This window comes from Macaca mulatta, chromosome 9, assembly GCF_049350105.2.
Source record: "Macaca mulatta isolate MMU2019108-1 chromosome 9, T2T-MMU8v2.0, whole genome shotgun sequence".
In the NCBI taxonomy this organism is placed as follows: domain Eukaryota; kingdom Metazoa; phylum Chordata; class Mammalia; order Primates; family Cercopithecidae; genus Macaca; species Macaca mulatta.
In genome coordinates this window covers 137,909,015-137,923,323 of record NC_133414.1, presented here as the reverse complement: position 1 = coordinate 137,923,323, position 14,309 = coordinate 137,909,015, and the positions used below count along the sequence as shown (strand labels likewise).

The 14,309-nt window shown below is 39.5% G+C and overlaps 1 protein-coding gene across 1 annotated transcript in view; it reads left to right on the top strand.

Moving 5' to 3' along the window:
• DHX32 (DEAH-box helicase 32 (putative)) overlaps positions 1 to 14,309 on the top strand; it is a 56,330-nt gene that overhangs the window by 23,882 nt on the left and 18,139 nt on the right. The window contains exons 4-5 of the mRNA XM_015148438.3: positions 3,551 to 3,744; positions 9,895 to 10,267. Coding sequence (XP_015003924.2) covers positions 3,551 to 3,744; positions 9,895 to 10,267 — 567 coding nt within the window. The remainder of the gene's footprint in view (positions 1 to 3,550; positions 3,745 to 9,894; positions 10,268 to 14,309) is intronic.

Below are 14,309 nucleotides of genomic sequence, written 5' to 3'. Positions count from 1 at the left end.
AGAAGCAGAATTGGGACAAGAAAGGTCAATACCAACAACAGATACAACATTTACTATAAATGCAGAGAAGGCGAGAGTTCTTTGTAAAGGTGCCATCTCAGTATCCCTTGAAATGTGAAATATTCAGATTACCGACACTGGCCAAATCGTAACAGTTTTCAGTCAGTAATTCAAGTTTGTTAAGGAATCAACCCTCAGTATGTTGCTTAGCTTGCCCAGAGTGATTCAGAAGGCATGTAAAACTGTATAACTGTAACAAATAAGGCAGATCGTTTCATGTTTCTCTCTTTTCTGGCTAGAGATAACCTTTTCAGTTTGTGTTTGCATTGCTTACCGTTAACTGTCTCCCAGTAGCTGTTACTGGAAGGGGAGCTGCATCCTATGTGGTCAGAGCCATAATTGAGTAGGTGCACTATAATTTGTTGTGACTTCTGCTCAACTGTTAACTTGGCCACGTAGGCAAACATTCCTACATTAAGCACAATATGGATCTGTTCAGTCTTCTCCTGGTTATTTTAACTGATATTTAGAAGGCCTTTTCCCATTTCTGAATTAATGTCTTTGCCTCATAGGTGAAATAGTTTGCTCTAATGTAGAGGAAGGCAGAAAAGGAAAATGAAGACTGTTGGATTGGTATATTTGTTGTGCTTCCAGGAATGTATAATGTTTATACCATTATCAACATACTGTAATAAACTAATCTTGCAGAATGTGTTTACATGAGTAAAGAGAAATAAATTAAATGCAGTTTTTAAAAAGGGCCCAAATCAGAAGCTTGAGAACATGGCTCATGATCATTGGAATCCTGTGGAATTTTAGAGTTTGAAAGCAGCTGTCCTGGACCTTGTGTAATAACCAGGCTGAACATGTCCAAATGTTTTAATAAAACTGGATAGTATTATTTCAGCAACAATTCTAGCTATGTAAAGCAGTGCCCACTGTCATCATAGTACTGTCCCCCGGATACTACCATTAGGCTAGAAAGAGTAATTTATTTATTTATTTTTATTTATTTTTATTTTTTATTTTTTGAGATGGAGTCTCGCTGTGTTGCCCAGGCTGGAGTGCAGTGGTGCAATCTCAGCTCACTGCAACCTCTGCCTCCCAGGTTCAAGTGATTTTCCTGCCTCAGCCTCCTTAGTAGGTGAGATTACAGGCACCTACCACCTAGCTAATTTTTATATTTTTAATAGAGATGAGGTTTCATCACGTTGGCCAGGTTGGTCTCAAACTCCTGACCTCTCAAGTGATCCACCTGCCTCGGCCTCCCAAAGTGCTGGGATTACAGATGTGAGCCACCGCACCCGGCCTAGAAAGAGTAATTTAAAATGCTGATTGCCTGAGAATCTCATGGCTTCAGTTGCCACCTTTGTATAAAGATGCTTAGAAGCAACTGTGATGTAGTGGAAATTATACTCGCCAAGAAACTAGAAGATATGGATTGGTTCTGGTCATGCTGTTTACTGGCAGTGTGACCTTGGACAAGTCACACCTCTAAGTTTCTTTCCTCATGTGTAACATGAGGGTGTTGGCCTTCATGTCTGAGGCGATTCTCCTGCCTCAGCCTCCCGAGTAGCTGGGACTACAGCCATACACCACCATACCCAGCTAATTTTTATATTTTTGGTAGAGACAGGGCTTCCTCATGTTGACCAGGCTGGTTTTGAACTTCTGACCTCAGGTGATCCACCTGCCTTGGCCTCACAAATTGCTGGGATTACAGGTATGAGCCACCACGCGGGGCCTAAAGAAAATTTTTTAAAAACAAGTGGTTTTAATACAGCGTTTCACATGAATGATGTTTGAGGTCTTGGCTAGGGACGCTAGATAGTGGACCCTGACATGAAGGCAGTTAGTTTAAAAGTAAGGAGTTGGCAAGAATAAAAAATTACTTGCTAAGGAATAAAGGAGGTAAAGTTTTATGTAAATTCTTTGACTATGTAGAATCTTAGACTATGTAGAATCACAGAATTTTAAATTATTTCTAGAAAGTGTAAGAAATTATTCATTCAACAAATATTTACTGAGTACTAGGATAATCTGGTGACCAACACAGATAGGTCTCTGCTTTTAGAGCTCATTTGAGGGGATGTTAGGTAGTGGGGAACTAGGAACAAACAGGTAACCTCAGGAGGGTGATGGCTGCCACAGTGGGAAGCACACTGTGGATCTAGATACCTAGGGGATCGCAGCAAGCCTTGTGGAGAAAACGACACAGGAGTTCAGACTTGAAGGATAATTCTCATTCATTCAGTCCATTCATTTTACAGGTAAGAAAACTAAAGCTTAGAAAAGTTGGGGTTTACATGGAACAAATTAATGGCCAGCCAGTCCCTTAGGTGCCTGGTTACTCCTGGGTCTTGCCTTGATTCCATGTTTCCTGAGCGCAGGATCTTAAACTTTCATCTTTGATAGAACAAAGTAAGCGTCGAGTAAATAATTACTGATAACTTTCAACCTGTTGACAAGGCTGACACCTATCTTAAAATGCAGGAAGTGCATTTGCCTTTCAGTCCTTAAGAATTTGCAGTCTCCAGCAGTCATTCATTTTGGAGTTACTTGTATTTCTGGTGAGTTATGTTTATTTTTCAAATTACAGTGAGGATTCAGATCTAAGAATTTCATAATGAATCTTGTAAATAGCAGACCTCAAGATAATTAGAAATTTTACAACGTTTAAATACCTTAGATCAATTAAAAACACTCTTGGAATAATTTATTTTTAAAATGCATATGTAACAATGCATAATTTACTGACAATGCCTTAAGATTGTAGCATACAGATGAATTCAGTACATTCTACTGTAATAATTCTTGTACAGATGAATGTGATAAACATCAGTTGGTCCATAATATATTTTAGAAAGAAAAGGATTTTTAAAATAAAATGGCTGTAGAGTAGCTTTGCTTGGAATTGACTCTTTCCAAATCTAGATGGGTTGGTTGACTATCTCACTGGGTTTATGGGTTTATTTATTTAATTATATTTAGATGGTAAATTACCAGGATATTTTAGCTTTTATTATCAGAGAAATGTTAAGTAGGCTTATCTGGATATTTGTTATGATCATTTGGATTTAAATGTAAATGCTTTAATTTTGAGCCATTATTTTTTATCTAAATGCCATCTATAATTTACATTGCTTAAAACACAATAGCTGATAACAGAAGCCATATTTTCAGAAGCCTTTCTTCTAACCAAAAAGAAAATAATAATCTCTAAATACATTAGTCTTTTCAGAAACACAGTTGAGGTTGAAAGTATTTTTTTTTTCATTTTGCCCTTGATTTTTATCTGCCTTTTTTTGTCTGGGAGTCAAACTTTCACAGTCCCTGGTAAGTGCTGTTTATTCTTAACTTTATTTCCTAGCAGTAACTCTGTGCATAATCCATATTGTTCAGAGTTTCACTAAATAAGATGTAATACAGCCCACTGCTGATTTACTGATGAAAGAAAATCTCTTATAAGATGAACCCTGCTATAAGACAGAGCTGTCTCATTTTTTATTTTCAGCAGAAGCTGATCCTGTCTCATTTTTGCCTGTTACAGGTTCCTCAGTGGTGTGCTGAATATTGTCTTTCCATCCACTACCAGCACGGGGGCGTGATATGCACACAGGTCCACAAGCAGGCTGTGGTCCAACTCGCCCTGCGGGTGGCAGATGAAATGGATGTTAACATTGGTCATGAAGTTGGCTACGTGATCCCTTTCGAGAACTGCTGTACCAATGAAACAATCCTGAGGTTGGTTTGCAGGGTTCAGTCTGCTCCCTGCTGGTGATTGTTGGCTTAGGTTCTACAATTCTGAAACAGCATTATTCTAGCATTCTACCTGTTAAGCATCTATGCTGTGCAGTAGCAACTGGTCTCTCTTGTCATCAGCCAGCAAGCAACAGTTGCTTTCCCACACTGGCATCATCAGGGATTCCTTGTCTAAACGTATCCCATGACTCCCATTATCCCCAGGAAAAAGTTAGCAACTTGCTTGGCCCCTCAGAACCTTCAAGCATGTGCTTCTGGAGCTATGCCTCATGCAGGGGCCACATCATTGCCTGTGTGCAAGCCACATGGACACCTGGAGCATGCTGTGTGGCCTGTGCTTCCACACCCTGTGCCTGTACACCTGCCCCTCCCTGTGCCCAGCATGCCCGGGCCTCTTCTGAGCCTGGCTACTTCCTCCTAGTCACTCAGTCTCCAGTGTAGCGGTCACCTACTCGAGGAAGGCTTCCCTGCCCCTCCAGTAAGGTACGTTAGAAAACCCTCTGTGGGGCTTCTGGAAAACTTGGTGTCAGCCTCCGTCATGACTTCGATCCGTGTTTCTCTAACTGTACTTTTCAGAGGCTTCTGCGTTCCAAGGAGCCTTCTTTGTGGCTACTGCAAGTTGTGGTATCTGTTTTGTGCTTAGCTTCACTATGAGATTTCCTTTGAATAAGGATTTCCAAGGGCTTGAAAGACGAAGGAAAAAAAAGGAGAAAGAAATTGGAAAATCACTGCTCTGGGCTAGTGCTTCTCGAGCACTTTTATATTACAGCCCTCATAGAAAGTGATAGTATCCATACAGTACTTCAAGGAAATGGTCACAGCTGCCTGCAGCCAGAGATGACCATCCCACGGGCTTCAGCTGCCCCGGGCATTGCCTGACCACTCCAAGAGCCAAGTAGATAAGTATCTCGGAGTCATTATTTGTGCACCTCTGTAACCCCTTTGTGTGGCATACCAGTGTGCCATGGCACACCATTTGGGAAGCTCTGCTTTAGTGTAACAGGGCAGGGATGGTTTTTCACATACTCATATCCCTGAAGTCTCATGTGCTCATCCCCAGGAAGATGTTCAGTAAATTGGATAGTGGAAGGGATTTTGCCCTATCCCAGCTAGCGCTGCACTCTGGTGTGGTTCTGTTCTCCATTCAGAAAGCCCATGGGGCTGGGCACGGTGGCTAATGCCCATAATCTCAGCACTTTGGAAGGCCAAGGCATGAGGATTGCTTGAGCCCTGGAGTTTGAGACCGGACTGGGCAACACAGTGAGCTCTCATCTCTACAAAAAATACAAAAACTAATGAGCGTGATGGTGCATGCCTATAGTCCCAGCTACTCAGGAGACTGAAGCGGGAAGATCACTTGAATCCAGGAAATCAAGGCTGCCATGAGCTGTGATCGCGCCACTGCACTGCAGCCTGTGTGACAGAGTGAGACCCTGTCCCAGAAAAAAAAGGAAAGCCCATGGGGCTCATTTGGTTTGTACTAAGCTACTTTCCCTCAAATGTTTATCTTCAAAAATAGAAGACAGTCTTCAGGCTAGTGTCAAATCATAGGGGAAAGTCTTTAGACCATCAGCACTCTGACTTGAACTTCTTGAAGATATATTACCTTCTGCTAGTATAACAATTATGTCCCTGAGTCATTAAATTACTATGTATTTATAAATTGCTTATTGTGTAAATGGTACATGAGTGGTACAAAAGAAACATAAAAACCTCTCTGGTTCTTAGGAGCTCACAAACTAGTTAAAGAGCTGGACAGGACAAGATATAGGACCCTGAAAGGGTTAAGGATCCCTAAGCAGATTCGTGGTTGGTTGGTTTGTTTGACATTTTAAAGTAGCCCTTTGAATTATTTTTTTAATTAAATGATGGCTCTGACTAGGTTCTAAAGTTAATATTGTATCTTTAATACCATCTAGACTTTGAAAACCCTTTAAAAGGTCTCTTTAATGTAGTCATTTTTAAAATGAAATATTATAACAGCCTTATCATAATATGGAATCAGAATTTTTTTTTTTTTTTTTTTTTTTTTTTGAGACAGAGTCCCACTCTGTCGCCCAGGCTAGAGTGAAGTGGTGCGATCTCAGCTCACTTCAACCTCCATCTTCTGAGTTCAAGTGATTCTTTTGCCTCAGCCTCCTGAGTAGCTGGGACTACAGACACGCACCACCACACTTGGCTAACTTTTTGTATTTTCAGTAGAAATGGGGTTTCGCCATGTTGTCCAGGCTGGTCTCGAACTCCTGAGCTCAGGCAATTTGCCGGCCTCGGCCTCCCGAAGTGCTGGGATTACAGGCATGAGCCACCGCGCCCAGCCTCAGATATTTCTTAATATGGAAAGCCACAAAGATAAATAATGGTGGGGAAATCTAATAACGCTGTGAGACACGCCTCACCTTTTAAACATCTATCACATGTTGGACTTAGGATTGTTTTATGGTGAAAAACCCAAGCATTCAATTCTGACACCCAAAGGAAATACTATATATTAAAGTATGTATTAGTTTCAGTCTGTGTATAGCATTCCTTTCTTAACAGGCACAGCTGCTTCAGGTCGGGTGGGTTGAAGTACAAAGGCACCCATGGAGACAGGTAGAGAGTAGCTGCCTGCTTTGACAGGTTTTGCACGTTCTGTTTCTTTCTGCCATTGCTGGGCTGCCTTATTCTTCATTGCTTTTATATCTTCACTTTACAGTTACTCTTGTTTCTGAACATTGCACTTTCTTTTCCACTGTGACATGCCCCCAGAACCAGTGCAGAGTCAGAAGACACTCTGATGCATTGTTGTAAACAGGGTTTGAGTCACAGGAAAGAGGCCAGAGCTATACCCCTATGATAAAATAAAGCAATACCAGTTTTCTTTCTGGTATTCTGTGCTCTGGAGAGGAGGCAACATGGCTGTAAAATTAGTGTCTCCACCACTTACTCACTTGTAACCTTATACAAGTCACCTAACCTCTTTGAGCTTTAAGTCGCCTCATCTGAAAAATGTGGATGATTAATATACTTGCTCTGAGGGTTGTTGTGAGGACTATTTCATTTATGTAACTGATGCATGGTGTATGTATGTGGTAGCTATGTCTATAATTATAATTATACTTATATTTTTATAATTATGATTAGAACAAGATTGATTTTCCTGAAGAGGTATGCTAGCCATAATTTTGAATAAGCTCAGATTGAATAGCTATTTAAATCAGAAGATTTAACATTGATCATTGATTTTAGAAGGCAGTAGTCTATATTTGATACTGTGTTTTTCATTTTTTTGGTAACCCCTTAGTATCTATGAAACACATCATAGGCAATTTATAAACTATCTTTAAGCCTACTACTATTTTTTGGATGCTATATGTAACAACTTTGTTCTTCTTTAAGCTTTTCTCTGGCCTTTTTTGAAACAGTGAATAACTGAATATTATATACCTAAAATAGTCTTTAGGAACTACGTATCAAGATATCTCATAGAAGTGACTCATAGTGTCAAATGGTGATATTTTCTGTTTTTGGAACTGGAAAGTTCTCAAATTTTCATTAAGGTTAAACTCAAATAATTTTATAAAACATAAATATTAATAAAACTTTTAACTATTTTATTATAGTCTGAGCTTTTAGAAATTTAGCCTTAAAGATATAAACTGCATTTCCTGAAATCTTGGTAGTATATCTATTTTTTTTTACATACTTATTAGTTAACAGCACTTTTTAAAGCATCGTATACACAATATCTCATAACTATCAAGTTCAGAAATATATCTTTGTGTCATATAGAAAAAAAGTATTTTTGTTTTGTTTTGTTTTGAGTTGGAGTCTTGCTCACATCACGCAGACTGGGATGCAGTTGTGGGATCATAGCTCACTGTAATGTGGGACTCCTCCTGGGCTCAAGTGATCTCCCACCTCAGCCTCCTAAGTAGGTGGGACTGCAGAAAAATGTAGGTTTATATAGTAAGTTTTAGGAATGAGCCTTCACAATTCCCTTATATAATCATCTGGAAGGCTAGGCCCTGCTGGATGAGTCTGCTGGAGTTTTTAATAAGTTACCACCTTCTCTTTTTTTTAATTAAGCCTAGATGTATTTATATAACACATATACCTCGTCAATCTTATGGGGCAGCATTACTTCCTATAAGATCAGTGCTTAGGTCAGTTTTGCTGAAAAGGAAACAGAGATTTAATTTCTAACGTTAATGAAGTACCATAAATTAAAATAATTTGTTTTGACATGAGAAGCAGTAGTAACTTGGTATTAATATACTAATTAACCTCAGCAAAAGATGACCTGAAAACTAGATTTCAATGCATCTGTTGGCATCTTGCACAAAGTATAATACTGTAGTATTCAAGATGCTTTCTTTTTTGAGGAAAGGAATCAATTTATCACTGCTCATTTGATAAGACACAGGATGAGAATGTGTATGAAAAGAAAGGCAGAGAGCATGCACTTTGATCTCATAAAGATACAGAGACAAAGAACATGGACTTTATCACCAAAACTACAAGGCCAAGGAAGCAATCTTTATAATTTGACAGTGACATCAGATAGAACAAATATCCAGGTTTAAATCTTGACCGTATCCCTGGCTTTGTGACCTTGGATAGGATACTGAATTTTTCTGAACTTCAATTTTCTTATTTATAAATGAGTCATAGTAATGGGATAGCAATATCTACTTTGAAGGTTTATTCTGAAGATTAAATAAGAAATGTATGCACCAGCTTAATGCCTGGCTCGCACTAGTTTAATAGATGTTTGTTTCCTTCCTTTTTTTTTTTTTTTCCCCTCGAAAGAGGTTAATTGAGGACTGTGTCAAGATCCCCAAGACTACCCCCAGGTTCAGTGATTTGCTGGAAAGATGCATGGGATTCAGCATATCATTTACTTATAACTAAGGTTTCTTGCAGTGAAAAGATACAAAGCAACATCAGCAAAGGGAAATGGTGGATGGGACGAAGGTTACAGGAACCCAGGCACAAGCTCCTGAGCTCTCGCCCAGTGGAGTCACAAACAGTGCACTTCATTCACAGCTTATGAAATGGTGCCCTACCAGGGAAACTCAGGCTCAGTGCCCAGGGTTTTTATTGAGGGCTGGCCGTAGAGGCACCCTCTGCCTACTATGTTTCAAAATTCCAGACTCCCAGAAGGAAAGCACATGTGCAGCATAAACCATATTGCCTGTACAAATGGTTCAGCACAGCAGACTACTCTTTATCGTTCTAGGAATGGTGAGAACCCTCCCTAAATCAAAGTTCCCAAATGCTAGCCAAGGGCTAACCTTGCAGGCAGGCCTGTCTACGGATAGCAATCTCAGAATTGCCATGTCCAAGAATAAATAAAAGTAAATACCTTAAATGGGTAAAAAACATACGGGATTGGTTTCTTCAAGCAATAATACAGGTAAATATGTAAATAGTATCAGAAAGTTATTTTCATTAAGCTTAGTGACTAATAGGTGGTTTAGTTTTAAAAAATCATCCCAAGAACTATGGGAAAAGTCCATTAAAATCACTAATGACCCCTCCCCACTCCAGGAATTTTAGCCAATTTTCATGCTGCCCTTAAATAGGTGGTTACTTTTTAGATCCTTCTGTTTGCTTATTATTTGGATGACACCTTAATGATATCATCTCCCACAATGAACCACCAATAATAGTGTCTGTCCAAACAGTGGGCTAGCTGGACCATGAGCCTGAGCCAGGATGGTTATTCTTGTATCCTTTCCTTGAAAAGTCTATAATTTTACTCAAAATTCTTTCATTGATGAATGAGAGAGGAAAAATTGACCGGAGTGTTCTATGATACTACTTTTTATGTATAAAGCTCAGAACAAAAGTTAGATGCAGGCTTTTATTAATATTTGTAATAAACATTTAGTCAGAGGCCTTTAACCTAGGGTTCCGAATGGTCTTTGTGTAGGGGGCGGTCCAGGAACATACACAAACTGGGTATAAATTTTGTTTGTATTTTTGTGTGTGATAATTCTGTAGATTGTATCAACTTCTACAGCCCAGTAAAAATTTAGAATTACTGATTTAGAGAAATGAATATAGGAAAGGCATTTTTTCTTGTTAGGAAGTTTTTTGCATGACTTAGCATAAGAATATTCTAACTTTAATGTTTCTTCTTTATAGGTATTGTACTGATGATATGTTGCAAAGAGAAATGATGTCCAATCCTTTTTTGGGTAGCTATGGGGTCATCATCTTAGATGATATTCATGAAAGAAGCATTGCAACTGATGTGTTACTTGGACTTCTTAAAGATGTTTTACTAGCAAGACCGGAACTGAAGCTCATAATTAACTCCTCACCTCACCTGATCAGCAAACTCAATTCTTATTATGGAAACTTGCCTCTCATAGAAGTGAAAAATAAACACCCTGTGGAGGTTGTGTACCTTAGTGAGGCTCAAAAGGATTCCTTTGAGTCTATTTTACGCCTTATCTTTGAAATTCACCGCTCGGGTGAGAAAGGTGACATTGTAGTCTTTCTGGCCTGTGAACAAGTAAGTAAGTGATATTCTAACCTTACAGAGTAATAAGGTATTTCACCTGGGAAGCGTTTAATAACCTACAGGTTTCAGTTTGCTAATTAACTGTTTAAATATTTGGTTTCATCACACCTAATTAAATAAAACCTGTGCTGAAAGGAGAACAGGAAGTGTTTCTAAAATCACATGCAGTTCTGAAAACAAAATACGGGTGAAGAGTCTCTAGACATGATCTCCAGAGCCAACTTCCCTCTAGCAGGCTCAGGCCAGAGAGTGGGCTGCCCCAAAGGCAAAACTGACTCTTACATATGCTTGCTGTGAGTTGTCGTCTCTTGGTACAGTAGGTGCCTGCTGACTCCCCTGACATTCCCCGCTGCCTCCCTATGAGCAGGTGTGTTTGTTGGAGATCAGGAATATCACCTAAGCATTCACCATAGAGTTAAGTAATACATTTCCCACAAGCAGTCCTGTGACAGTCAGTGGAGTATGGGCAGAAAATATCATTTATAGCCCACCCGAGAAGGTCATCTCCCTAGACTGGGGCTCCATTCTTAAAAGGTAAGAAAAAACTTTAACTCGAGTTTCTTTAAAACATCTCTTTAAAAGAATGACTGGAAATGTGCAATCAAGCATCATTTCCATTCTGTTACTGCTTTTATACAGCCAAGGTACCATTTAGTGTTGCATTTTTTTTTTTAATTGCAGCTACACTGGCCCTATTTCTTTCCCCAGTACTCTGTTGGCTGAATCTAAAAGCCTCCAGGATCTCCAGAATTAGACCTCTCTTCATGGAGACTAATTGCCTGGCCTTTTCTCCCTATCTTCTCCCACAGAGAGAAGCAGCACGAGTTTTTAGACCATGGCCCAAATATGTAGTGGTTCTACTCATTAAACAGAAACCAAAAAGGAAATTATTTGATGTAGGCTGAGCCACAGCTGAACAGATAAGTGGCTCAGCTGTCTGTCAGAGCCTTTTCTTGAACATCCACATGCTTTCAGAAACACTTTCAGAAGTATTTATTCTATTTTATACTCAAAGCATAAAGGATGACAGCTCCTTCTGGCTTTGGGAACTTTAGTTTTCTTAAATTTTATCTGTTTCTAGAACCTCAATGTAACTGCATATTTATCATTTTTTTTGCATGTAGATGATATGCATTCTCTTGAATAGCAAATCTGCCTATTACAGTGATTTATTCTGTTATCATCTCCTCATCCTGCATGATTCAAGATATTCAAGAAAGTCCTGAGAAAAATAATAAAATACGGAGACATAGGATTTATGAGAACAATTAGAGCTTCTCAGTATAACCAGATAAAGCCTAAGGAAGGGAAGAATAGCAAATCTAATATATTTGAGAGTCAGAATTGCCAGGTGAAAAACAGGACGTAGGCCGGGCACTGTGGTTCATGCCTGTAATCCCAGCACTTTGGGAGGCTGAGGTGGGAGGATCATGTGAGGCCAGGAGGTTGAGACCAGCCTTGACAACATAGCAGGGCCCTATCTCAACAAAAAAATTTAAAAATTTAAAAATTACAGGCTCAGGCCTGTAGTCCCAGCTACTCAGGAAGCTGAGACAGGAGGATTGCTTGAACTAAGGAGTTTGCGGCTGCAGTGAGCTATGATTGCATCACTGTACTCCAGCCTGTGTGACAGAGCAAGACCGTGCCTCTAAAAAAAAAAAAATGAAAAATTAAAAAAAAAAAAAAAAACAGGACATACATTTCTGCAAGAAAAAAAAAGTGCAATTAAGACTGATAGGATGGGTGTAATCCTTCAAGTCAGGGTAAGCAAAAATTCCAAAATGGATTTGGAAATGGATTTTGGATCTTGGAAAATAAAGCTCATAACAGAACTAAGGTGCAGATGGTCTTAGGGTACATGATTCTTACAAGTTTAATATAAACTATAATTAATAGTACAGTGACTTTTGAACTGTCAACTTTAGAAGATGCATCATTATCCAGGCTGGTAGTAGAAACTGTAAATGCCACAGGACTTGGAAAGACACGTAATCTCCCCTGAAGGCAGGCTGGAAAGGCATTCCTATTAAGAAACCATCAGTTTTGCAGTGTTAAAGTGAGAGTGCCATGAAATACCAGAGGATTTTGTAATTCTGAGCCTCTGTGACCAAGGCAGAGCACTGGACCCTCTAAAGGTGAGCTCCTCATTGTCCAGGGGCTCAGCAACTGACCTTCCCTGTGGGTGGGGCAGCAAGCCAGCCACTGACATTGTGCTGGCTTCAGCAGACTTTACCTGGGCACCAGGTTTTTTTCTCCTGCTTCAGCCTTGGATTCCACAGGTGTTACCTGGTTTTCCTTACCCCATCTGCCTGACAAGCAGAACACCATTCAGTATCCTGATGGACTTTTCTTTTTCATTACTTTTGTCAGGATCCATCATTAAGATATTCATCTCTTATGGGCTGGGATTTGTCTCTTGGAAAGATTTGTCTTGCTCTGAAATCGGTGCTAACAAGCTATTGATCATTCCCCCCCATGCTATTTGATGCTTTCTTGATTTCTATATAAAGCTTTAAAACCTACCATCACACTTAAATATCATATGAAAACAAACTCAACCAGTCTAATACAAATGTACTAATTGTCATTTAAAATTTGTATTTATTTATTTAGAGACAGGACCTCACTGTGTTGCCTAGGCTGGAGTGCAGTGGTGTGATCTTGGCTCAGTGTAACCTCAAACTCCTGGGCTCAAGCCATCTATCTCCTCAGCCTCCCAAGTAGCTGGGATTACAGGTGTGTGCCGGTATGCCCAGCTAGTTTTTGTTGGGTTTTTTTTTTTTTTTTTTTTTGGTAGAGACAGGGGGGTCTCACTATGTTGCCCAGGCTGGTCTTGAACTCCTGGCCTCAAGCACTTCTCCTGTCTTGGCCTCCCAGTCTTGGGATTATAGGCATGAGCCACTGCACCCAGCCCTATCATTTTTTATATTAAGAAATATATTTTAAATTACAGAAATATTCTCATTTTGGTGAAACAGCAATGCATTTACATTAGGTGTGTCACATTTTCTCCAACCACTTGCTTAGCACCACACCTGCTGTGAATTAATCTCTGTAATTCACAGGCTGCCCTGTGTCTTGGTACTTAATTGAGACTTAGAGCCCTGAATGTTTAGCGTGTTGTTTCCTATCACCTAGCTGTCTTTTAACCGGAAAACAAAATATGAAATAGAAAACGTACATTGAGATTTACGATAATATGCAGCCAGATTATTGTGCAGTAATAAACTATCACAAAGGTGTTTTTAGGTTGGAGGTTTTCCTGGAAAATGTTCTCTGCAGTTGCGGATCTTCTTTCATTTTTGGCGAGCTAGATGTCTGCTAGGTATCATCCTTCAGTGGGTGTTGCTGTTCCCCATAACTGTGCAGGTAGTTATAGGAAAGTTATGCATAGGTAAATAAACCACATACATTGAGTAAGAATCAAGAAAATGAATAAACAAAATGTCTGAAGTACCAGGTGCATATTTTTTAAAGCTTTTCTGTCCCAAATTCTGCAGATTATGGCCTTAAAGCCCTGTATCAGCTGTGCTTGAGGAGCCTAAACTATATATCTATTTCTATTTTGCTCTGCTTTTTCCCTTCTGAAAATTTTAAAAATTCTTTTTTATTGCCATTTGAAATAAAATTCAACATTAGAACCCACTTTCAAGGCAGCCGAAATAGCTCAGTGAGAGAGCATTAGAAGCAGCATTACTCGAAGAATTCACCTACGACTAAAAAGTTTTAGCAACCAGAACCAAATAAAGAATTAGTGGCCATAATTATTTTTTCACATATTCTAAGAGAATAAAAGTAAATATTTCAATGCAATAAAAAGTTTATCTTGGGCCAGGCACGGTGACTCACACCTGTAATCCCAGGACTTTGGGAGGCCGAGGTAGGCAGATCACGAAGTCAGGAGATCGAGACCATCTGGCTAACATGGTGAAATCCCGTCTCTACTAAAAATACAAAAAAGATTAGCCGGGCATGGTGGCAGGCGCCTGTAGTCCCAGCTACTAGGGAGGCTGAGGCAGGAGAATGGCATGAA